Raw genomic sequence first — 26,653 nt, 5'->3', positions numbered from 1 at the left:
CTTATGAACAATCGCTCGGAACCTAACTCGTTCGTAAGTAGGGGAGCGTCTGTACATGTAAATATGTAGGATTATAGCCAAGATCTAATTTCAATCTTTAGTCCATTGGTGCAGGGTGATTTGAAAAACACAAGATAAAATCAATAAGGCAGGAGTAGGAAAAGCCCAATACCCAACTCTATTGAGTGTTTTTTTCTGCCATTTAAAGAGAAGTTGTGAGTCAATAGTGATTCCTAAGTATTTCAATTCTTGGACTACATTGAGTTTTTTATCTTGGACAAAAATGTTGGGATCACTGTCAGTTGTCATATTCATTGAGAGGTACATACAGATAGTATTGGATATATTTAAATTGTAATTGTTGATTTTAGGGCATTTCCAAGTGACTTTCTGTACACGAAGTATATATAGAAATACATTTACAAGTTTGAAAAACTTTTGCCATTTTAAATTAATGGGGCATTTTACTCTGCTTTTTATGTCTACTCCTTAAACGGGGTGCTCGAGGAATTGAGACCATATGAGCCCCGGGGTGACAACTTGCAGGAGGAGTTACGCACTTTTTAAAAGTTGTGAAACAGGAAGTGGGCAAAAAGAGGTCAAGTGTGCGCATAAAGTAGTTTAGGGGGAGATAAGGGGTTACCATGTAGAGGCTCAGCTCCTCGCTTACCCTCCCGATGGAGAACAGATGTGGGGGATCCAGAGGTGGGATTTGGGTTTCCTGTCGAGCTAAGCGCTGCCTGACCAAAAGTGCGTATGTGTGGGACTGGAGTAGATGAAGACCAAAAAAAGCAAAAAAACATGCATGTACCAATGTGAGCATGGCTTTTCACTGAGCAAAATATACCAACTAAGCCAACCTTAGACTTAATTCAGGCGAGCTGTCTTTAGGATTTGCACAAAATGTTCACGGTTGGACTGCAAACATGAGTTTTGGGACAAATAATAATAATTCAACACCAAAAGCAAAAATATCTCATATATTCATAATGCTATTTGTCCCACATTTTTTGCCTGATTCACATTATTCAAAAAAATATTCACTAAATCATGGAGCACAAAAGTTCTCAGCGAGTTTTTGGCCAAAAAAAAGTACAGTTCTGCAAATGTTTAATATTTGTCCTTACCCTATACACTTCCAATGGCACATACAAAAACATTTTTTAACAAAAGAAATTCCTCGACCTCTGACAAAATCAATCAAAAGCCACCCAAAAGCAAAATAAACCCTGGGAATGCCATGAAATTAACAGGAAGTGACGCAGGAATGCTACAAAGGCAACAAAGTGACCCAGAAATGGGCTAAAATTAATAGGAAGTGACCTGTAAATCATTAATGGCTTTTTCTAGTTAATGTAGTTTTTATTAAGTTGTCAACATATTGTTGATTAATTCATTATCTGGTACAGTTTATGCTAACAGGGGTCGCCTATCCAAACCAACTATGTGCACCATGCAGGGGAAATCCTGAATGTGTGGCCAGCCAATCGTAGGGCACAAGGAGACGAACAACAATTCACGCTCACACTCATGACTTACTTATCGTGTTCAACTAGCCTACCACACATTTTTTGTAACAGGGTGGAAACCGGAGTACCTGGAGAAAACAAACGCAGGCACAGGAAGAATATGCAAACTCCACACAGAAAAGTCAGAAACTATTGAGGCAGATGTGCTAACCACTCTTCCACCATGCCACCAAAATATTAATTATTAAAACATAATATACAGAGGTATATAGTATAGTGGTATAGTAAATACCTTTTGTTCCAAGATATGAAAAAAGGTTACGAAAGTCAAACTAAATCAAACTTTCCCTGAAACATAAACACACTTCCTGTATTTTTTGTTAATTGTCTCCCAACACCTTATTGGTCTCCCAGAACCAAGGTTACCACGCATATTAGGCGGACGTTAGAGCAAACTCGTGAAGGGGTAGCGAACACCGCCGGGAACGTCGCCAGTCCGACCCGAAAATGGCAAGCTCCAGGCAAACGACAGTCAGCCCGAAATTGGGGAGAAGTCTCTCTCATCTCATCTCATATTTCTTTACTTTATCCAAAGGCGGGTCAGCAGGGAAGCCCAGACTTCCCTCTCCACAGCTACTTCATCCAGCTCTTCCGGGAGTATCCCAAGGCGTTCCCGGGCCAGCCGGAAGACATAGTCTCCCCAGCGTGTCCGAGGTCGGCCCGTGCCTTCCTCCCGGTGGGACGTGCCTGGAACACCTCCCGAGGGGCGTCCAGGAGGGATCCTGATCAGATGCCTGAGCCAACTTGTCTGGCTCCTCTCGGTCCGGAGGGGCAGCGGCTCTACTCCGAGCACCTCTCGGATGACCGAGCTTCTCACCTTATCTCTAAGGGAGAGTCCGTATATCCTCCGGAGGAAACTCATTTCAGCCGCTTGTACCTGGGATCTTGTTCTTTCGGTCAGGACCCACAGCTCGTGACATAGATGAGGGTGGGAACGTAGACCAACCGGAAATAGAGAGCTTCGCATTTTGGCTCAGCTCCTTCTTCACTACGACGGACCGGTGCAGAGTCTGCATCACTGCAAACTCCGCACCGATCCGCCTGTCGATCTCCCGCTCCATTATTCCCTCACTCGTGAAGAAGACCCCAAGATATTTAAACTCTTCTACCTGGGGAAGGACCTGTTCCCTGACCCAAAGAGGGCATGCCACCTTTTTCCGACTGAGGTCCATGGTCTCAGATTTGGAGGTGCTGATTCTCATCCCGACCACTTCACACTCTATTGCAAATCGTTCCAGAAAGAGTTGGAGATCACGGCCTGATGAAGCCAACAGAACCACATCATCTGCAAAAAGCAGGGATGCAATACTGAAGCCACCAAACCGGTCCCCCTCAACGCTACAGCTGTGGCTAGATATTCTGTCCATAAAAGTGATGAACAGAATTGGTGACATAGAGCAGCCCTGGCGGAGTCCAACCCCCACTGGGAACAGATCCGACCTACGTGGACCAGACTCTGACACCAGTCATAAAGGGTCCAGACCCCACATAACAGGGGTTCCGTAATCCTATACTTCTGGAGTACCCCCACAAGACTGCCCAAGGGACACGGTCGAACGCCTTCTCCAAGTCCACAAAGCACATGAAGACTTGTTGGGCGAATTCCAATGACCCCCCAAGGACCCTGCTGAGGGTGTAGAGCTGATCCAATGTTCCACGGCCAGGATGAAAACCACACTGCTTCTCCTGAATCCGAGATCTGACCTCCCGGTGGACCGTCCTCTCCAGTACCTAAGAATAGACCTTCCCGGGGAGGCTGAGGAGTGTGACGGTAATTGGAACACACCCTTTTAATAAACCGGAACCACCACCCCGGTCTGCCAATCCAGAGGCACTGTCCCTGATGTCCATGTGATGTTGCAGAGGTGTGTCAACCAAGACAGGCCCACAACATCCAGAGCCTTTAGAAACTCCGGGCAGATCTCATCCACCCACGGGGCCTTGCCACCAAGCTTTTTAACCACCTCGGTGACTTCAACCCTAGAGATAGGAGAGTCCGCCCTAGAGTCCCCCGGCTCTGCTTGCTTATGGGAAGACGTGTCGGTGGAATTGAGGAGCTCTTCAAAGTATTTGGCCCACCGATTCACAACATCCCGAGTCGAGGTCAGCAGCGTCCCATCCCCAGTATACACTGTGTTGATGGTGCACTGCTTCCCCCTTCTGAAACGTCGGAAAGTGGACCAAAATTTCCTTGAAGCCACCCGGAAGTTGATCTCCATGGCCTCACCAAAATCCTCCCATGCTCGGGTTTCTGCCTCAGAGACGACCAGAGCTGCGTGCCGCTTGGCTACCTGTCAGCTGCCTCCGGAGTCCCCAGGACCAAAAGGGCCCAGAAAGACTCCTTTTTAAGCCCGACAGCATCCCTTACCGCCGGTGTCCACCATCAGGACCTGACAAGAGACTCCGCCAGGCGTTCCCAGCAGACCCTCACAAAACGTTTGGGTCTCCCGGGCCGCATCGGCATCTGCCCCCACCATCGGAGCCAACTCACCACCAGGTGGTGATCTGTTGACAGCTCCGCCCAACAGTCAGGTCCCGTCCCCCCACCCGAAGACGGACGGATGCTACCCTCTCGTCCACCGGGTTAAACCCCAACATACTGGCACCAAGCCGGGGGCCAACAAGTATTCCCACACCCGCTCGACGCCTCTCACCGCGGGCAACTCCAGAGTGGAAGAGTGTCCAACCCGCCTCGAGAGGAGTGGTACCAGAACCCAAGCTGTGCATGGAGGTGAGCCCGACTGTGTCAAGATGGAATTTATCAACCTCACGCACTAACTCAGGCTCTTTCCCAACCGGAGAGGTGACATTCCATCTTTTTTTGGCTGATATTATCTCGACATTTTGCTGCTTCAGTTTGTTATCAAATATTCTTTGCCTCAATAAAAACAATGTTCATTAGCTTTCCTAGAGCATGTTATTCTTTTTTAAAAATCATTATTGTAGGGGTCTGATTTTGTGACAGTTTCAAACTCTCAGCTGGAAGTACAAAAATGATTTAAAAAAAAAAATTAAACACTTCATCTGACTTTAGGGACACTCACCTTCTCGATCATCTTCACCAGCCTGCAAGAAAAACAAGACAGATTATTGGAATTGTCATCACATCAAATCAGATGGTGCAATTCAACCAAAATGGCATGATTGTAAGCATTACGTAACAGCATTGAGTGTGTAGTATGTGTAAAGAAGGCGCGCGCACGTGCGTGTGTCAACATTTCAAACAGTGCGCGTATTTAAGGGAGTCAAACGTGCACGCTACTTTTTTCACTCTCCCCGTCAGTCCCACTTTATTTGACTTAAAAAAAACAACGCTAAGTTGTTACCTTGCCGGCTGAAGTCGCGATAAATCCCAAGAACGCGAAGAAGGCGAGTGACAGCACGGCCATCACGAGTCTCGTCAGGGAAATGATAAGAATTCAAGTTTTACTCCCCCCAAAAAAGATGAAAAAGTTAAAAAAAAAGTGTGCGGCAAAACGTTTCTCCTGTCTTTTTTCAAATGGCGCAAAGCGTGTGAGTTGCGTGACTTTCTTTAAGGTGACTTTGGGTGACTTTTGGGTCACTGCAAAGTTTCTGCTGGTCCGACGCTGCTCATGTCTCGGCCGCTGTACAGCTGCGCGACCTGCCTGCTGCTTGCGATGCCCCCGAGCCCCCGCCTAATAAACCAAATAAGGACTGCCCTGAGTACGTGACGTCACCGAGCGCAGCCACCCACTCCGTTAACTTCCCACACGCACAAACTGCAGCCGAAGTAATGAACAGCCAACGTAAAAGCAGTGGGAGAACTTTTATGGCCTTTTACGCCGTAAGGACTAGAACAATTCTGGATCATTAAATAAATTATAGATAAAGGAGCAATGGTGGAGTGAGTGGTTAGCGCAGGGGTAGGGAACCTATGGCCCGGGAGCCATACGTGGCTCTTTCCATGGGTGCATATGGCTCTCCACTAACCTGTGAGGTAAAATAGGTAAATCACTGGTGAGAAAGCTGAGTCCCGAACGCACTAATAGAGCGTCACTGTGGCGTTGACACTACCTCTACCACCACTTTAATCATAATTTTGTTTTTTATTACTCTTCTGCATGCATGATAGGGGACATAGGGGACCCTTACCACCCTGGTCACAATCTGTTCCAGCTGCTGCCCTCTGGCAGACGCTATAGGTCCCACAAAGTACGGACAAATAGGCTTAAGGACAGTTTTCCCCCCAAATCCATCAGAACTCTAAATTTGCGGTAACACAACACACATTCCCTTCTGAGGTAATATCAAAAGATGTTTGGGTGGTGGTCTGCCTCCTACTAGCTGACTGAAGGTAAGTGAAAGACAGTGAGAGGTAAGTGACTTGTATCCATAACAGCAGAATGCCAAATTACAAGCCAGTAACTATCACTTATTTAGGTCTTTTGCCGAGTAAACGCAGCTTATGGAGAAGCACCACCAATTTCCTCATACGCAGTTTCTGGGTGTGATGACAAGTAGGCTTTTTGTTGTTGACGATGACGACAGCGCCTATGTCCGGTTATTATTATGATATCATTGATACTGATTTATTAGCAGCATAACAATGTTGTCAAGAGAATTTGGAGACTTTTTGTACTTCAAAAGTGGTGAAATGACCAAAAAATAAATCACACATTTTCATGTATTTGTACTCTTCAATTCTGAGAATGGCTCTCAAAAAAATAACATTAGAAAATAGGAATTGTTTATGGCTCTCTCTGTCAAAAAGGTTCCCGACCCCTGCGTTAGCGCGTCGGCCTCACAGCTCTGGGGTCCTGGGTTCAAAGGGTCGGTCCACCAGTGTGGAGTTTGCATGTTCTACCCGGGCCCGCGTGGGTTTCCTCTGGGTACTCTGGTTTTCTCCCACATTCCAATATCATGCATGGTCGGTTGATTGGACACTCTAAATTGCCCCTAGGTGCCCTGCCATTGGCTGGCCACCGATTCAGGGTGTCTCCCGCCTCTGGCCCGGAGTCAGCTGGGATAGGCTCCAGCACCCCCCGTGACCCTAATGAGGATAAAGCGGTTCAGAAAATGAGATGAGATGAGAATTAGTAATAACAGCAGGAGGTACACATTACGCAGGTATCAAGGCTGATATTTTAATGATCGACCGGAAGACCTCTGATCAGCCTTAACCAATTACTTCACACATATTGGGAAATTTCAAAATAAATGTGATTGGACAAAAAAAAAAAATCCTAGTAGTCAGGAGGATATATGTGAGAAAATAAGGTTTATTATTACTATTATTATTATTGTTATTGTTACTGTTATTTTTATTGTTATTATTATTATCATTGTCATTGTCATTGTTGTTATTGTTATTAATTATTATTGTTATTATTATTGTTATAACAACTTTTCTCATTTCAGGTAGGAGGGCGAGATTGAAAATGTTTATCTTTATTTATCTGACGGACTGGCACCAGGTGGTTGGCGGACCGGTACCGGTCTATGGACCGGTCTATGGTTGGGGACCACCGGCCTATACCAATCAATAGGCGGGGGACACCCTGAATTGGTGGCAAGCCAAACACAGGCAGGGCGCAAGGAGACTGATAACCATTCGCGCTCTCACACACACCTCGGGGCAACTTAGAGTGCTCAAGCAGCCTCATGCAATTTTTTAGGATGAGGGAGGAAACGCAGTACCCGGAGAAAAATCCACGCAAACCTGGGGAGAACGTGTAAAATCCATAAAGGATCGTCCGAACCTTGGATTGTACCCTCGATCCCTGAACTGTGAGGCCGGCACCCAAAGTACTCCACTGGCCTGCACTGGAATAAACATTAATAAAAATATAAATAATAGCAATTTGTACACAGCTGGGATTAGAACCCAGGACCCCAGAGCTGTGAGGCTGGCACACAAACCACTCAGCCAGCGAGCTACAACATTTGACTGGATTGGATAACTTTATTCATCCTATATTCGGAAAATTTCCTTGTCACAGTACCAAGAGGGTGTGAATGCAGATACAGGAAAAGACATTTTAGACATTCAACAACAAACAAACAAAACATTATGTACCCACATAAAGACACTATTTTTGCCTGTTTCAATTGACCCAATCGCGAAAAAAGCACTATCATGGTAACTGTATCTACATTCCAAATTTTAAATTTCAATACATGAAAGTGGTATATTAAAATTTTAAGAATATACTGCCTTTGCCAATGATGCGTTTAGGGGGGATTAGCACAATTCCATTTGCGACCCTGTCGCAGGGGATTTGATGGTATTAAAAAAAACAATAAATACTCTCAGGGTTGTTTATTCCTCTACCCTTTTTGCTGATGCTATTTTAGCCCTGGTCAATAGAACGAGATGCTACACACAAGCCAAGTTTGTTCATATTCTTAATGTCAGTCAACCATAAAGGGACGTAACAGAGGAAAACTCAAAAGGACATCAGGTTCATGTACTTTTTGGTGTTTTGTGTACTGCGAAGATTCATGTGCTTTTGGTTTTTTGTGTTGATTTAGTCTTTAGTCTTTCCCTGTGTAATTTGTCCTGAATGTGCTTTGCTTTTACCTGTTGTCACCTCCCCTATTTGTCTCTGTTGCCTCAACTGTCACCTACCTGTTTTCTGTATCTTTTTTTTTAAACCTCATCTCATTTTCGGAACCGCTTTATCCTCACTCGGGTCACGGGGGGTGCTGGAGTCTATCACAACTGACTTCGGGCCAGAGGTGGCGAACACCCTGAATTAGTGGCCAGAGAATCGCAGGGCACAAGGAGATAAACAACCATAAACACTGATACCTAGGGGCGATTTAAAATGTCCAATCAGCTTACCATGCATGTCTTTGAAATGTGGGAGGAAACTGGAGTACCCGGAAAAAAACAATGCAGGCCCGGGGAGAACATGCTAACTCCACACAGGACCGACCTGGATTTGAACCCAAGTCCCCCTCACTGTGAAGCCGACGCGCTAACGACTCATCCGTCGGGCCGCCCCTTTTTTTAAACCTATATTTGGGTACTTAAATACCCTTTGTTTGTTCATTACCGATTGCGTCCTTGTTAATGTCACGTCAGTGTATCGGTGTGCGTCCGAGGTATGATTGATTCTCAAGCTTTTGGTTCATTTTGGCATTTTTGGATTCTCTGTTCTTGGTTGGACTTTGTCTTGGTCTCATTAATTACAACCTTTTGAGTAGACCATCGTTCCTGGTCTCCTTGTTTCCCTGCGATTTTTTCAACCCGTGTTTTCACGCCTGCATGCCCGCATTACGGGAGTCTTAGTTTACCTTGCCTGCAGTGCTGCGGAAACACGGACGAAGATAAAGGACTCATCTTGTAATTGGCTGATGGTGGAGGGATGGGAAAATCTCGGCTTAACTTTTGTGAACCGTGTAAGTAGTGTTTCCAAAAAACATGATTCATTAATGTATGATAAAATATTGGGGCCATTAAATGAATATTTGAATTGCAAATCTCACATAGTACTCCCCCATCGACTAATTATTGAGTCAAGCCCATGTTAAGCATTGGATTTCCCCAGCCACCAATGTAATCCGCATGTAATTAAGTTAGCGGTGAGATCAAATTTTAGTGACACTACATGAGCAACTGAGCGTGCCGACCCCCCACCGATATGATAAAAGGGGGGTTCTGAGAAGAATGTTGCCTTTTGACTCCTTCCCGCCCCAACACAATGAAACGTGACGTCTTTCGCAGAAGTGGTTATGTCCTGGTCACAATGACCCACGTCACAAACCGCGGGGTTAGCGGAGTGCAATAAAAATTCCAAAAAGACGGCTGGGTATAATTGACATAAATTAAACGATGCTTGCCAAATGCTGAATTGGGACTATATTGAGTCTCACATTCAGTTGCCTGGAAGTCATTTATTTGTGTTGCTGCTGATCTAATGCACTAATAAGATTTATTTCATGTGAATTAGAAAAGACGGGTGGTTGTCTAAGCGGCCCGGTGGGTAGCGCGTCGGCCTCACAGCTTTGGGGTCCTGGGTTCAATTCCAGGTCGGTCCACCTGTGTGGACTTTGCATGTTCTACTCGGGCCTGTTTGGGTTTCCTCCAGGTACTCCAGTTTCCTCCCACATTCCAAAAACAAGCAGGGTGGACTGATTGGACACTCTAAATTGCCCCGAGGTATGGATGTGTGTGCATGGTTGTCCATCTCCTTGTGCGATTAGCTGGCCACTGATTCAGGGTGTCCCCCGCCTCTGGCCCGGAGTCAGCTCCAGCACACCCCGCGACCCTAATGGTGGTTCAGAAAATGAGATGAGGTGGTCGTTTATTGTCGTCCATTTGTTGTTGATGCATCAACATTATTATTATTATTATTATTATTTATTCATTCATTTTCGGAACCGCTTTGTCCACTTTGGGGTTGCTGGGGGTACTGGAGCCTATCTCAGCTGACCTTGGGCACCACCCTGAATTGGTAGCCAGCCAATTGCAGGGCACAATGGACCGAGTTCTGGGGCATTCACGCTCACACTCAACTAAAGGCAATTTGGAGTGTTCAGACTACCATGCATGTTTTTGGAATGTCGGAGGGAACCGTAGTAACCAGAGAAAACCCACACAAGCCCGAGGAGAGTATGCCAACTCCAGACTCGTTATGGCGAGATTGTGCCTGAATTTGTGTGTTCTCGTGAGAGCCTGTGTGATTTCCTCGGTTGGATCACAGCAAACATTTGCAAACAGTAAACCTTGGCCTGAGACATTTACGCTTCCGGTGTATTTCATGGGCAAGAGGAGGTTTTTGTCTAATTTTGGCAGAATTGTACGTTATTGACTAACACTGTACCTGAACCTTTTCTGTCATGTATTCCTATTAACATTCATTTTCATGGTATTCACAAAAATTATAACCTACTAAAAATCGAGTTTTTTTCTATACCAAACATAAAAACGCAAAAAGTATTTTTGCTTTTGCAACTGATTTCCTGTTTTGCGACCATCTTTCCCTTTGAAGTAATTTCAGTGTGGCCCAGCCTCCCGCTGAGTCGGGAGGCAGGCCCGCTGGCTTTTTCCAAGCAGTCGCCGTCGTCGGTCCAACATGTATCGCTAGTAATGAGCACAGACACATAAACACTCATTCTACTTTCAAAAAGGCTATTTGAACAGTGGCAAAGCAGTGGAAAGAGCAATAAAGTGCTGTAAATTAGTGGCCCACGTGTGGAGATGTTGCACCGTCAGATGCTTTTTGTGTTCTTTCAAGATGTGAGGGGGGAAAAAATACAATGTTATGAGAAGAGAAATGGAGGTACGAAAAGGTATGAAATGAGGAAAGTTACGCATTATGTTGAAGAATGTTTTAGCACTTCATTTCTAAAAGTCATAAATAATGTAAATTCTTTGAAAAAAACATTTATTGCTTCAGGAAGCATGCAGCAAAATCTTGAATTCCATGAATCGTGTATGACAAATTGTAAGGTTGTTGTAGTTAATCATGAGAAATGATGGCAAAAGCTGTTTTGAGAAGAGTCATACGTTAATATTTTGTTATAATATATAAAAGTTTTCAATTAAGATGAAAAAAATGTCCATTATTGTGAGGTACTACGTTGCAAAAAAATTACCGAATATAAGACGACCCTGAATTTTCAAGACTCAGTTTGAAAAAAGGCTTTTTGAACACCAAATTCAATTTTAATACAGAAGATAAATACAGTATATCTAAAACAAACTGTTTATAAGCAAGCTCTGAAAGAAAAAAAACAAAAACGTACCATCACTGTCAGATATTTTAAAAAGCCGGGATGATTCTGTTAAACATGCTGATGCCATCTTGGTTTACGAAAATTTCCATCACAAAGCTCCTCCTCCAATGCAAGACTTTGTAAAAAAATCCAACAGATCTACAAGAGCTGGTTCTAGAGCAGGGATAGGGAACCTTTGGCTCGGAAGCCACATGCAGCTCTTTTAATGGGTGCATGAGGCTCTCCCATAACCCGTGAGCTAAAATATGGAAACCGCTGAGTCCTAAACACACCAATGGGAGCGTTATGCGCCGGCACTGTGGCGTTGACACGACCTATAGCGCCTTTTTAATCTTTTTTTTTTAAATTAGACTCTTCTCCATGCATATCGTCATTGATACTCCTTGATTAGCAATGGCATAACAATGTTGTCGAAAGAAAAGTCTTTTTGTACTTTAAAAGTGGTGAAATGAATAAATAAAAAAATGCACACATTTTCATGTATTTTGACTTTTAAATTTTGAGTATGGCTCTCAAGATAGAACATTTGAAAATGTGAATTTTTTATGGCTCTCTCTGTCAAAAAGGTTCCCGACCCCTGTTACTGTGTAGTTCCCTTCAGAAAGAGAGCATTTTGCCAAACCACATAGTTTCTATGCTGCTTTGTAGTCTTTTGTCCTGTGTTGCCTCATTGATTTTGTCTTCAACAAGAGTGTATCTCAATTCTTTATTGAAGTTATCGAACCAGCCACGACTCGCTTTGAAGGTTTCTGCTGGCATGGAAGTCTCTTCTTTCTCAGCTGTTTTTTTTTACTTTCAAGTCCTTGTAGATTCCCGTAACTGTTTTGCCTTGATCCACATTAAAAGAACCCCCCCCCCCCTCTCATCATGAATATAACTGCACAGCCTTATAAGGACCACATAGCGGCCGCATCGCATGCTCGTATGTCCAATTCGTCTCGTATCTCAGGGCAGAAATTTGCTCTGATTTTTTCTCGTATCTAAAATTTCTCGTATGTTGGGACACTTGTATGTCAAGGTATTACTACACTAACTGCATTAACCATCAGTGTTCAGCATTCGCTTTAAAGAGATCTGGCACCATCTAGAGTTTTGAATGGGTATAAAATCTAGACCCCGAATTTTAGACGACCGACACTTTTTCAGTCTTATTTCAATGCAAAAAAACACTCTTATATTCGGGCCAACACAACAAGTCAAATACAAAAAATATTGAAAAATTTTAAACTCAAAAGGTGAACATGAATTAGGAGACACATTGGATTGGATTGGATAAGTTTATTCATCTCGTATTCGGGAAATTTCATTGTCACAGTATTGTGAGAATGCAGATATAGGAAAGGCATTTTAGACATAAATAGATAGGTAATAAGTAAGTTAATAAATTAATAAATACATGAATAAATATATAAATAAATGAGCGTGTTGCTGAAATATATATATATATATATAAATACATATACATATATATATACATACATATATATACATACATATACATACATACATATATACATACATATATACATATACGCACACATACATATGCATGCATATATATATATATAAACGTATATATATACATACATACACATAGATGTACATGTATACATACGGTAGGTCTTAACACTCAGCCATTTGTTTTGTTAAAGAGCCTGACAGCTGATGGGAGGAAGGTTCTGCGGAAGCGCTCCTTCCTGCAATGAGGGTGCAGCAGTCTATTGCTGAAAGAGCTTCGGAGGGAGTCCACAGACTCATGCATGGACATCATCCTGCTCAGCATCCTCCGCTCTCCGACTTCCTCCACGGAGTCCAAAGGACAGCCCAGAACAGAGCTGGCCCTCCTGACTAGCTTATTTAGCCTGTTCCTGTCCCTCTCTGTGCTCCCGCATCCCCAACAGACTACTGTTACTGGTACTTAAAATTCTCCACGATTTCAATGTCTGTACCCTGGATGTTCACCTGAGTGGTCTGTTGAGGATTTCTCCGAAAATCAATGACCATTTCCTTTGTCTTACTGGTGTTGATGTAGAGGTGGTTTTGCCTACACCAGTCAACAAAGGCTGTGATGACTCCCCTGTAATCTAGGTCGTTCCCGTCCATCACTCGTCCAACAATAGCGGTGTCGTCAGAGAACTTCTGGAGGTGGCAGGTGTCTGTATTATGTTTGAAGTCTGATGTGTAGAGGGAGAAGAGGAGTGGGGAGAGCACTGTGCCTTGTGGGGCCCCCGTGCTGCAAGCTACCACATCAGACGTACAGTCCTGAAGTCTCACATATTGTGGTCTGTCAGTGAGGAAGTTTGTGATTGTGTCATTGGCTAGCACATCGGCCTCACAGTTATGGGGTCCTGGTCGGCCCTCTTGTGTGTAGTTGGCATGTACTCCCGGGGATTTTGTGGGTTTTCTCTGGGTACCCCGGTTTCCTCCCAAATTCCAAAAACATGCATGGTAGAACAAACAGTCTAAATTGCCCCTAGGTATAAGTGTGAGTGTGAATGGTTGTCCGTCTCCTCGTGCCCTGCGATTGGCTGGCCACTAAATTCCGGGTGTCCTCTGCCCCGCGCCCGAAGTCAGCTGGGATAGGCTCCAGATAAAGGGGTTCAGAAAATGAATGAATGAAAAGACAGAAGAGCCAGACAGTTACTGGAAGGACATTGACTTCAAATGTATTTCATCAATTGGTATTTTTTTCCATTCTGAATAATTTGTTATTGAGTAGAAATACATGAATAAATAATAATTCAAACAAGAACATACTATTTTCACAGTGATACCTAAACTACAGAAGTAAATAGGTTCCAAAACCAAGATCCAATGTTGTTCTTTCACCATAACACCAAAGTAGCTCCCATACAGACAATACTATGAAACAAACACAACAACCCTCTTTTCTGTCTTGCTAATAATTATGGAAGACTTTAGAGCCTCGTCCTTCTTGAGAGGCCAAATGGTAGACTCATTTCTCAAATATTGAGCGAGATGGCGGTGTAAATGTTCCCTTTCTGGCATATCGATAAATTGCACCTTCCCAACGATTATAATCATTTTCTGTCGCCGCCTAGACATTGTAAGAAAACATTTCTGAGGCATAGCAGGCGTGAAGCAATCTGAGCTGCATGATAAATGGACACACTGAGAGAAGAGGAGCAACATTAAAATATATTGTAACCACAAAAAAGGCGTCACCAGCTTTGTCAGGTTTTTAATTGATTATTTGGATGCCGAAAACAACAGCTGGCAGCCAACATAAACAACAACCAAAATCCAGAATAATCTATGTCGAAACTTTCACGCATCTGTTGTCCCTCCCTCTCCTCACTTCCACTGTGTCATTAGTAACATTAGGAAAAGACAATTTCAACATAGGAACCAGAGTCGTTACAATATCTTAGACACTGACTGTGCGCGGAGAGATGGCTATATTTTTGGACAGGCGGAGAGGAAAAAGGGGTAAAATGCATCTTTATAGTGGAGGTGGTACATGCTGAAAATATATCTTCAATAGCTAGATATCAATTTTATTATTGTTCCTACAATATGGACATTTTATATGACGTCTGTACTTTATTGTGAATTTCTCACATAAAATTCACCCGAAAATGCACCTTAAACTCCAGTGCGACTTTTAGTCCGAGAAATATGGTCCTTCATGTGTATTTGTTTAAGTGTACTCTATATAAGAAATCAAGACAGGACAGTTGTACTTTTGTGCTCCAAATTTGACTTGTTTAATTGTCTCTGGGCTAAGCAATAGAACCACAAATATGCTGTGCAAAGAAAGCAAACATAAACAGTCATGAACAACATCTGAGAGGAAGGATACTGCAAAATGAGTACTCATGCAAAAATAAGTGTAAAAGTCTATGATTGTAATGAAATACGCCTAAAATGAAAAAATACTGTTTCCAATATGTAATGTAAAAGCTAAAAAATGGTTTTTTTTAAACCCAAACATTTTTTTACCAACTCAAACAAAAGTGGGACATTCAACAAATTGTAATACTCGTGCAATTCTAGATCAGGGATGTCCAAACTTTTAAAATCGTGTTTGTTAAGACAAAAAAAAGATTGTAAATTTAATTTTCCAGAGGATGTGCTTTGTTTAATGCATTAGTTTATCGCTAGTAAATGTCCAATAAATTTGAAGTGGGGGTAGCAGCTAATGAGCGAAGCTTCAATTGCATCTATCCCAGTGCTGTCATTGACACCTAATGAGTTAAAAAACAAAACCTCTTCTTCCTCTGGCCAAGATGCACCCTACCATCAATTAGTTCATCACTAGTAGACGTCCAGTCCATTTGAACCCTATAACTTCAAACTGATTGGAGATCTCTCGCCATCAATGGAACACTGAGTAAATAAGCAGGAGGTTTGACATTGATAAAATATCTTTCAAAAGTTGGTCGAGAAATAAGATAATTATGATTTAAATGTCAATGCATTGACTTTGATTGGAATATCGCCCTACCAACAAAGCTGTCATTTTGGTAGGGATGACATAAGATTTCTTTCAGCATTCTGCCATGAAATTAAATGAGTTTATTACTATTACTGTCACTGAGTTATAATAAGCATGTATAGAAGCTTTTTGTGGAAAATATGTCTTTTCATGGTTAGGGCTTTGCCTGTGAGGTCCCCTTTTTGATTTTGGGGTGGCTCCTCCATTCCATTAAATTATCAAAAACAGCTCGGTTCTGCATTCTCTCATTTGCACAAACCGCAGATTTTGGACAGCCCTGTTCTGGATTAAAATTGAAATTATCTGTTTTTCTAAAAAGTGCAAGCGTAAGCGTTACCCAAGACTGGCAAAAGCGAATACAAGTGGGTCGTGGGAAAAACAACTGTCGTGAAAAAGAGATTACATATTTATATGTTTTCATTGGATATACTTGAATGGAACAGGTCAATTCCAGGGAAAGGAAGTGACTGTGTGAGCCAACAGGAACCAATAAGAAGAAAATAAGAATCTGGACAAGGTGAAGAGAGGAGATGCTTAAAGTTCAAGCATCCAAGATTCGATTTAGGCTCACTCATCATCGCTGATGTCAGATTGCTCCTGCACAGAGACACAAAAACAAAGGATTTAAAGGCATTTCTAGTTGATCCTTAGATAAATGTGAAATCTGGTGGCTGTCCGTGTTGACTTCAAATGTTGTCTTGTACAGGGTTACATCTACTTGTGAAATTAATTGGACTTTTTGTCAGTAGAAGCCTATTTGACATTGATAATTTGTTCCTGGATCTTTAATACTACCGTCTAAACCCTTTAAAAATTATGAAGGTTAAAAAAAATGTATAAATATGTTTGCAAAAAAGAAAAAAAAGATACGAAAATTATTTAAACAATTAAAATGAATGACAAACGTAAAGACATTTTCTAATGTGATGGAATTGTGACTGGCTGTCGAGGAAACATATGTACACATAAGCCTGTCACAATTTGCAAATCCATTTATTGCACAGTAAATAAAAACAGGGTTGACAATTTTCACTGATGCGATTTATTGTGCGGGCTCTCGGCACAGATGCATTTTTAAACTTCAACCATTGATTGGATATGAGACTAAAGTTCCGTTCCCACGTTAAATGGTCATCAACATACTGCAGAACTAAAACACACCAACAGCACACATTGTGGGGCGTTAGCATTGCTATATTGAGGGCAATTGTGAAAGACAATGTACTAACTACTTTATCTTTCTATCTCTCCCTACCTCTCTATATATAACATTCCATTCATTCATTGCACTACTTCTCTACCCTAACCCCTCTCTGTATTTTATTTTGAAATTGTTGTGATAGATATCAATACTCCGCATGTCTCACATTAGCTAAAAGGGAGCTACATGTCCATAATGACAAACTCGAGGTTAGCATACTTTAGGTGGTTTTGAGTGCTGGTCCTAATGGAGTAGTGGCCAAGGTGCACAACCGTGACCGGACGTTTGGTCGCCGGATGTTTGGTCGCGGACGTTTGGTCGCGGACGTTTGGTCGCGGACGTTTGGTCGCGGACGTTTGGTCGCGGACGTTTGGTCGCGGACGTTTGGTCGCGGACGTTTGGTCGCGGACGTTTGGTCGCGGACCTTTGGTCGCGGACGTTTGGTCACGGACCTTTGGTCGCGGACGTTTGGTCACGGACCTTTGGTCGCGGACGTTTGGTCGCGGATGTTTGGTCGCGGACGTTTGGTCTCCCGGACCCAAACAACAGGGGGACCCGTGCTCGCATACACACTTGCTTCCATTCAGCGCAATTATGTTTTATTAAGGTGTGTGACTAAGACAGTACGATATAGCGCAATCATTAAGTAATGTTAATAATAATGTGACCAAACATCCGGCGACAAAACAAGGTAAAACAACACGGTCTACCCATCAATAAAAGCCAACAATGGCCCTGAGCAGTTTCACTGAGCGGACACGTGAGTGTATAATAGTTTGTATGTACATGAGTTGTCCCCTTAGGAAGGGACGTCAGTCAGGGTCTTAACAAGTTCACCAACAAAACACAATAAAAGTCCGGGAAATTTGAAGCTTTTCTTTAGCCTAATAATTAATAGGGCGTTAAGTATGACTAAATAATAATTCACAGTTTGTATTTAGGGAATTTGAGCAACAATTTTAAATGGTAATTATCGATAACCTTCCGGGCGACCAAATGGCCGAGTACCGTGCACAACAGGGAAGAACGGCGCCCGACACAAAGACGGCACACTCGAGGCGGACAAGAGAGCTGGCCCGAGTGGGGTAACAGCCACTCCTGGAGAATGAAGGTGACCGTCCGACCAAAAGCCTCTTTTATGAGCAGTTTTTTTAATCTTCTTCCGGGACCATGGTCAAGCCGGTGCGGTCGTGAGTTCCTGATTCGTGTGCTTCTGACCCTTGCTCGTAACAGAATGCTAACACTTTGTTTCTAGAGTTTTTCTTAGTGTGCTTAATTCCTTGCTCTTCCTCACGGGCAACCAAGAAAATTAGTTATTCCTGGTGTGACTGAAAAGAAACGCAATCGTCAGAGTTTGAAGAGAGGCAGCTCAGACAGGTCCTGTCCCACTAAAAGGTACTGAATTGAATTATATTGTGGCACACATGTTCAAGATCAATGTATCATTTCATGAGCGGTTGTCACTACTCATTTATCTCATGCAAGGCAGCCTCGAGAAGTTGAGAGAGATAGAGAGGATTGCTCATCCTGCAATGCTATTGCACGTGTGCATGTCACAGTTCAAATGGGACATTGTTCAGGCCTAAAATCTACTATTAATCAACAAAGTTTCTAAACATTTAATGGGTGTCGATTAATTTGATATCCAATGAAGTGATCAAACACAGTAGCTCTTATTGTGCACTGATTGGTTATGCCTTTAAAAATGCCATTTTGTCAACACCATTTGAATCGTCCCCGGACATTGATAGTGGCATCACCATTAGTGGCAGTGAAACTTGATCATTCACTTTTGAGGCATTTTTTCTCGAACCTCCAAGTATGTGTTTACGAAAGGCGCTTTGAACTACAACCAATTATAGCTGTTCAAAAACGGACATACTGTGGGAAAAAACTGTCAAAGTGGCTCTCATGTCTGTTAGGCATTCATCAGCCACACATGCCTCAAAGGCTTATTTATCTTCATCCCGTTGCTTACAGATCAGCTTGGTTGACAACAGTGGTTGGTAATGATGGCAGATGTGAGAAAAACAACAGCTCAGTGATGGATTCAAATTAATGACACCGATACAAACAACCACTTCCATTCAATACTGCCGCGTGATATCTACATGACATGTCTTTCATACTTAATTATCTGCAATATGGTACTCGTCAGTCTTCTTGAGCGGTTATGGCGTCTCTGAAGGTCTCAAAATTCATTTCGTCAGATGTTTAATTAAATTGCTTGTGTTTAAAATGCAAGGCTCCACCTCCTCCCCACTAAAATTCAGTTTAATTTGGAGTCGGATCAAGTGTTATTATCCAAGCACCACCAGCTCCGCGCCCAGCTACCTGGATAAAATACAGTATGTGCCATACTGCCGTCACCATACCAAAATGTTCTATAGTGATACTCAAACAAAAATGTTTCTATTGGAATGTGGGAGGAAACCGGAGTACCCGGAGGAAACCCACGCAGGCCCGGAGAGAACATTCAAACTCCACACAGATGGACATGACCTGGATTTGAACCCAGGACCCCAGAGCTGTGAGGCCGACGCGCCAACCACTCACTCTGCCGGGCCGCCTTGGTCATTATTATTACTATTATTAGTATTATTATTTTTTTATTTAAAAAAATATCTAAAAAATAACAGGAAGTGGCTTAAAATGAACCAGAAACAAGGGCTGTTCTGTGTGTTCAGTGTGAGACATGACTGTGAGCGTAACTGGTTGTCCGTCTCCTTGTGCCCTGTGATTGGCTGGTCACCAATTCAGGGTGTCCCCCGCCTGGTGCCTGAATTCAGCTGGAATAGGCTGATCACCCCCTGTTACCCTTGTGCGGATAAGTCTGACAATTATGTTTTAGACTGAAGTAGCAATCTTTATGGTTGATGATTATTAATTCAAATACATTTCTGAAAACAGGGCACCCCGGTGAAGCAAGTGGTTAGCACGTCGGCCTCACAGCTCTGGGGTCCTGGGTTCAAATCCAGGTCATGTCCATCTGTGTGGAGTTTGCATGTTTTCCCCGGGCCTGCGTGGTTTTCGTCCCACATTCCAAAGACATGCATGGTAGGCTGATTGGACACTTTTAATTGTTCCTAGGTATGAGTGTGAGACCGAATGGTTGACCGTTTCCTTGTGCCATGCGATCGGCTGGCCACTGATTCAGAGTGTCTCATGCCTCTGGCCCGGAGACAGCTGGGATCGGCTCCAGCACCCCCCGCGACCCTAATGAGCAGGGGTCCCCAAACTTTTTCTTGTGAGGGCCACATAACTTTTCCCTTCTCTGATGGGGGGCCGGTGTCAGTTTGTAACAGAAAAAGCCATGGAACATTAACTTTCTGTTGTGCCATGCACAATCTTCTCCCTTTGCTCTGAAGTTTATGCACGACACTACAACCGTCATTACAGAATCCCACGTCAACATTTTGCAGCACAGTGCTTGGTGGTGAATTTGGCAGTGGACTCGTAGCGGGGCGGTGAGACCCCTTTTTTCCAACTCCCGGTTCATGCGTCCCATTATTAGACCGCGAGTTTCGGCCACCATGCTAGGAGCCCCGTCAGTCGTGATGCTAGCTAGCTTTGACCAGTACAGGTCCAACTTCTCCATGGTTTGGCACACTTTGTCAAAAATATCCTCTCCCGTTGTAGTCCCTTTGAGACTTTGGAGGGCTGCCAGATCCTCGCAAATCTCAAAGTTTGCGCTAACTCCACGAATAAAAATGAGCAGTTGCGCTGTTTCTTGCACGTCCGTGCTTTCATCCAGTGCTAATGAAAAAAAGTCAAATTATTTCGTCTTCTGCTGCAGCTGGGCATATACATTACTCCCGATTTCTTCAACGCGTCTGGTCATTGTACTCACCGACAGACTTACGGCATTAAATGCATCTTTCTTCTCGGGACACACCTCCTCCGCGACAGTATCCATACATTTCTTAACAAACTCTCCGTCAGTGAAAGGCTTACCGCTGCTTGCTATCAATTTAGCAACCCAAAAGCTGGCCCGAACGGATGCCTGGTTCTGCTGAGATAGTAGTCCACTTTTTCGCTTTGAGAGTTTGTCTGCTCGTATTTGGCCTTGCAATCTATCGTACTTGTCTTTGTGACGGGATTCATAGTGTCGGCAAAGATTGTATTCTTTGAATACCGCCACCGTCTCTTGACAAATGAGACAAACAGCCTTTTCTTTGCATTGAACAAAAAAATAATCGTTTGTCCACTCCAGGTTAAATATCCTGCATTCTGAATCAATTTTTCTCTCACCTAACTTTTTCGCCATTATTCCGTTCTCAAACAGGTTGCAGTTTTAATATGCTTGAATAGTCCGCGATGGTCCCAGGGCTCCGCCCTCACCTGCGATCGTCCAGATGTCTCGGTAACACTGCTCGTGCATGCAACGGTGGACGTGCCCGCATGCATCAAAGGGAAACACTCTCCCCGCGCGTGTCACCAAAGAAGCAATGCGAAGCCCCTCTTCACTGGGATGATTTGTGGGCTCAGCAGGGGTGCAATGAACCAAACACAAGATTAAAATGTCCCAGTCTTCAAGGCCAAATAGGAAAAAAAATCCGATAGTGTCTCTGGTATTGTTCAGAGGGCCGGTCCAAATGTGCCAGCGGGCCGCATCCCAAAAAAAAAAAAAAAAAAAAAAAAATTCAAACAAAAAAAAAATTCCGATAGCGTCTCTGGTATTGTTCAGAGGGCCGGTCCAAATGTGCCGGCGGGCCGTATCCGGCCCGCGGGCCGTAGTTTGGTGACCCCTGCTAATGAGGATATAACGGGTCAGAAAATGAGATGAGATTTCTGAAAACTTTTACATGGATTAAGCAGTCACATGTATTTTAGGCAAGCATCATGATTGAGGTAAAATAAATAAATTACTCTTAAAGAACAAGTCTAAAGAGGTCAAATGTTGCATGCTTAAGAACTACAAACCCTAAAACAATTTGACTGGAGTGAAATGGCTCCGTTGATGTTAGTTATGTAATGGACAAAATTGAAACATAACATTTTGAGCAATGAAACGACGCACATTAATGCGCACATAACAGCAACTTCAGTACAACAGTTTCATTTGTTAGTTAATTATTAGGACTTACAATCCTCCAGCTTTTTGCTTTATGTCGTATTATAGCAGTTCATTTGTGTGACGACGCTTCAGATGCTCATTCATGGCCGACATGCTTTTGTGGCATGTCATCACGACATTACGATGACACCCTTGTTTTTTTCTATAAAATACATCTATACTTGGAACTTTATTTTCCACTTTTTGGGGGCTGTTTCATTGTGCTGCTGTCTCTTCTTCTGTTTTAAACGTGTGTATTCCAAGGCTCCGCCATTTCAACTTGTGCAAACGTATATTCAATTGACCGTACGGACGTGTCGTGTATTTACGCAATCAACATTCGATGGTATATTGTGCTAGTTGACGCATTTACACCATCGATGACGTCAAAAAGGTTAACTAGTCGGGGAACCATTTGCCCCTCCCCGTCCAAATGGAGTAGACGTCTAACACCGTTAATAGCAGTCAAATGTTGATTTAATAGTTTCTACTGCAACTCAGATGGTAAATCTTTTTTTTTCATTTTTAATGTAGTGTGTGCGTGGGCTTACGTTGCAGTCCTGATCATCGTCGCTTTCATCGTCGCTGACCACAGGTTTGGCCTTAGCTCTGCTCTGCCTCTTTTTGCCCCGGTCTGCGCTGCCGCGGGCCTCCTTGTTCAGTTTGATCTTCACCCACACCGACTTGGCTGGAACCCATAGATGATATCTTAAAAGTGGGGAGGAGTGCTTGTCCACATCAAGGCAAACAAGGGAGTGTACAACAGCATTAACATTTTGATCAAATTGGGAACATGCGAACAAACATCGCTTGTTTGGTAGTGGCAATCTCAGGAGGTGTCAAGTCAAGCTTGCCTTAAAGGATGACTGGCTCCACAGAGACAAATTCAAATGATTGTTAGCCAAGATAGAGCCTAGCATCCCTTGCAATCCTTATGAGGATAAACAATGCAGAAAATGTATGAATTATCAAACCTGAAATGTTTGTAATGAGAAAAGGAATACGTGATTAAAGGTGCTATGAAATGTTAAAAATGTAAAAATGTAAAAAACTGATAATGAATGCAGTAAAGTAAAAAAACAAGTTTGACACTCAAAACTGCCCGATACGGAAAACATTGCATTACGAAACATCCCGTTTTTTGTCCAGTAACAGTAACAATAGTGATATCACAAGCAGAATTGATGAGCAAGTACAGGTTTCTAGTGCTGTGCTAGCTGTACACATTGACAGAATGACTTAATAGTCACACGGCTACAAGAGAAAAAAAATGGCGTGTATGCTAGCAGACTGCAAAATCTGTAACTCTACCCACTCTGTGAAATCATCTTCTCTTTAGGGATTTTTTTTTGTCGGCAGGACCATGAACCCTGAGAAAGGAAGACTAATTCGAATCAAATTTTATTATTAAGGCTGGATGTCCTTTTTTTGCTGGATTTGTGTCCAAAGTATGTTTTGCTACCGTTTTAAAATGACATCCTGTAGTATTCCAGCGCCATTATTTTGCGGTCAAGAGGTCAAAGGCCCTAGGCTACCGTGGGTTTTCGCCAGGTATTTCAGTTTTCTCCCACATTCCAAAATCATTTATGATAGACTGGTTAAACACTAAATTGCACCCAAGTATGTGTGAATGTAACTCAAGGGTGTCAGACTCGGGTTGGTTCGCGGGCCGCATTAACGTCAACTCGGTTTCATGTGGGCCGGACCATTTTAGATATAATATTTAGATTTTTATATATAAATGTATTAAAAGAACTGGATTAAAAGCCCTGAATATTCAGTTTTTATAGATCTAAAACAATGTTTATTTTAGCTTTTTTAAATATATTTTTAATTTTACAAAATGATTTTTGAACTAAAAACACAGAAGAAATTGATTAAAAAATTACAATTATTGATTTAAAAGGGGGAAAAAAATCAGGAAATTTAATATACAGACGCTCCCCTACTTACGAACAAGTTAGGTTCCGAGCGATTGTTCATAAGTTGAATTTGTTTGTAAGTTGATTCAGTGCTATATTTTGTATTATAATTTATGTTTAAGGCCCATATAAGTATATTGAAGGTTTATATAAGTGCATTTGTATGTTTAAGGCTTGTATAAGTAACACGCATTGGTTTGTACTGAAAAAAAACATTTAATAAAATGGAGAGAATATGTACAGTACTGTATAGAGAGAGAGAGATTTATGTATTAGAAACTGGCCGAAAGAAGCGATCTAACGACGATTGCACAGTTTTCTTCTTTTTTTCATCATAAATGATGCGGTAGCACTGTATGGCATCATTCAATTGATTTGCAAACTTTGTGCAACGTTCAATATTTGGGTCCTGCTGCTCGATCTTTCTGTTTATAAATGGTACTGACGGTCGAACGATTCAAGTTGTATGCCCGTGCAACGCTCACCACTCTCACGCGCATCAAGCTTCGTTATTAGTGCCACTCGTTTCAAATGAAATGGCTTGCCTCTTCCTTGCACCTCCCTCAATAGAAGCCTTTCGCTTTTTACCAACCATATTCAATAATGGATGCACGAGATATTTAATGATACAAATGAAAAAGGTTCTTTGCGCACTTGAGATACGTTCACGCACTTCCGCATTGCAACGAATTAGACAGAAGAAGGTAGATGCTGGGTGAGCTGAGCTCTCACAGCGCCAGGCGTCGGTATTAGCGGCGGAAAGAAGCACTACTCGGAAAAAAATACAAAATCGAACTTACGAACATTTTTCGACATAAACGCAATTTGCAGACATGTTCGTATGTACCGTTGTTCGTAAGTCGTATGTTCGTAAGTAGAGGAGCGTCTGTACATCTATACCCTTCATTTTAATTTTATCCTAAAACAGAAAGTCGGCACTCATAATTTACTTTACCGGGCCACACAAAATGATGCGGCGGGCCGCCACTTTGACACATGTGATGTAACTGGTTGTCAGTCTCCTTGCGCCCTGCAATTCAGAGTATCCCTCGCCTCGTGCCTGTGAGCCCGTGCCTGCCCGCATCAAAGTCAGGTAAGTGAACCTCTACATCACGAGGCGGCTCTGACTATAATATGAATCTGAAGAGGTGATTAAACTTTGTGGTGATAGGGTCAAAAATAACGGAGGTCAAAAAAAGAATTTTGCGATCACCAACAGTCTAACCTCTTTAACTAAAATTTGCAGGGTAGGGGATAATGAATGTGTCAAGGGGTTACAACAGGGGTAACAATGTGGATAGAATAATGACGACAGTGTCTTTAATTCGAATATGTTCATATAGTTTGGTGAACAAGATTCATACATTTTCTGTACAGCTTATCCTTACGAGTGTCGAAGGGAATGCTGGAGCATATCCCAGCCAACTAAGGGCACCAGGCAGGTGAGACTTTGAATTGGCGGCCAGCCAATAGCAAGGCACAAGGAGACAAACAACCGGTGAACAAGATACTATACAAAATGTTTTGTTAATTCTAGTTTTGTAGCATTTTATTCATCGTATTCATTAACTCACCCTCAGCATCTGACTCTTCATCTTCATCATCGTCCTCTTCGCTCTCATCCTCGCTTTCATCGTCGTTGGCGATCTTCTGCCGAGCGCTTTTGAACACCGACTGAAGCACAATGGAGTCCTCATAGATCTTAGGGTATAAAAAAAGCAATAATTTAGTTAAAAAAACAACTCTAACACAGCATTTGATCCTTATCACCTGATCCTTATCAGGTAAACTTGATTTTTACCAACCTGAGATCCCTCCAGGTTAAAGGTCTGAGCATTGTGACAGAGTTGCATCACATCCTTCTCTAGGTCTCCCACGCTGCGGTATTTATGGCTCCTGACACGATCCTGCCAGGTGACAGTGGGACAATGTTTTGAGCTCATCAAGCACGGACCCTTGATGGACAGAACACTACCTTGATCTTCTTGAAGTCCACAGGTTTTCGGATCAACTCATAATATTCTGGAAGCTCCTTTCTGGACGGCAGCTGGACAAAGACCTCGCTCAGCTGTCTGCCAGCACTGACAAAAACAGCAACAAGAAACATCGCAATCTATTGCCATCAGTGGCACTGACAAATCATTCAGTTCTGGGCAGGTTACAGGAATTTGCCGCGTATTGCTGTCTATGGCAGCGAATGATTTAATCTTTTATGCCGCACCCGTCTTTGTAGTTGATAACGGTGTCAATGATGGTGTTCATCTGCTTGGTGAGTTTGGCCGGGTTGGGTGAGAGTTTCTCGGACGGTGGGCGCCCCCGCCTTTTCTTGGCCTTGGTGCCCCATTCCTCACGGCCTGCTGGTTCCTTGTCCTGTCGCCGCTTACGTTTGCGCTTCTTTAGGCGGGTCTCCTCCTCCATCTCCTCCAGGTTGCCGTCCTCGATGGCCTGATGTGCACAAACCCAACCTTTGGCACGAAACCTCTTGCATCAAAATATGAACCCTTATCTTATTTCAAGTGGATTTTGTACCCGCAGCCACTGTTTCTCGGTAAGCGCATCGCTGTAGTCTACATCACGGCGGCAACGGGAGCCTCTACCAAACATCTTCTCCTCTTCTTCCTCATATGTCAGGCGCTCCACCTCTGCGTCATCCTTGATGATCCAGGAAGGCAGCTCGTCCTCCTCCATCAGGCGTGGCTTGCGCTTGGGGTTGCGGGCATCCTCGCGACGCCGGTCCATGTCGAAGCGCTGCAATGGCATGGTTATGAGGGTCAGCGACTC

General features: G+C 43.1%; 2 protein-coding genes across 3 annotated transcripts in view; both read right to left on the bottom strand.

Moving 5' to 3' along the window:
* Positions 1-5,128, bottom strand: part of adamts3 (ADAM metallopeptidase with thrombospondin type 1 motif, 3) — a 144,727-nt gene extending 139,599 nt beyond the window's left edge. Inside the window, exons 1-2 of the mRNA XM_077600895.1 lie at positions 4,856-5,128; positions 4,574-4,595 (exon numbers count right to left, since the gene is read on the bottom strand). Of these exons, the coding sequence (XP_077457021.1) occupies positions 4,574-4,595; positions 4,856-4,918 (85 nt within the window). The 5' untranslated portion in view covers positions 4,919-5,128. The remainder of the gene's footprint in view (positions 1-4,573; positions 4,596-4,855) is intronic.
* Positions 5,129-14,938: 9,810 nt separating this feature from the next.
* Positions 14,939-26,653, bottom strand: part of smarca2 (SWI/SNF related BAF chromatin remodeling complex subunit ATPase 2) — a 48,768-nt gene continuing 37,053 nt past the window's right edge. Inside the window, exons 27-33 of one of the 2 annotated variants that reach the window (XR_013300214.1) lie at positions 26,402-26,620; positions 26,094-26,317; positions 25,848-25,953; positions 25,678-25,779; positions 25,447-25,573; positions 22,502-22,658; positions 14,939-16,290 (exon numbers count right to left, since the gene is read on the bottom strand). Coding sequence is in view for 1 of the 2 variants with exons in the window: in XM_077600069.1 (XP_077456195.1) it covers positions 16,261-16,290; positions 22,502-22,638; positions 25,447-25,573; positions 25,678-25,779; positions 25,848-25,953; positions 26,094-26,317; positions 26,402-26,620 (945 nt within the window). In the remaining variant the exon portion in view is untranslated. The remainder of the gene's footprint in view (positions 16,291-22,501; positions 22,659-25,446; positions 25,574-25,677; positions 25,780-25,847; positions 25,954-26,093; positions 26,318-26,401; positions 26,621-26,653) is intronic. The other variant, XM_077600069.1, reaches the window with a different exon arrangement.

This window comes from Stigmatopora argus, chromosome 5 (genome assembly GCF_051989625.1).
Source record: "Stigmatopora argus isolate UIUO_Sarg chromosome 5, RoL_Sarg_1.0, whole genome shotgun sequence".
In the NCBI taxonomy this organism is placed as follows: Eukaryota; Metazoa; Chordata; class Actinopteri; order Syngnathiformes; family Syngnathidae; genus Stigmatopora; species Stigmatopora argus.
Note: the sequence above shows the minus strand (reverse complement) of the source record. Positions and strands in the feature narration are given on the sequence as shown.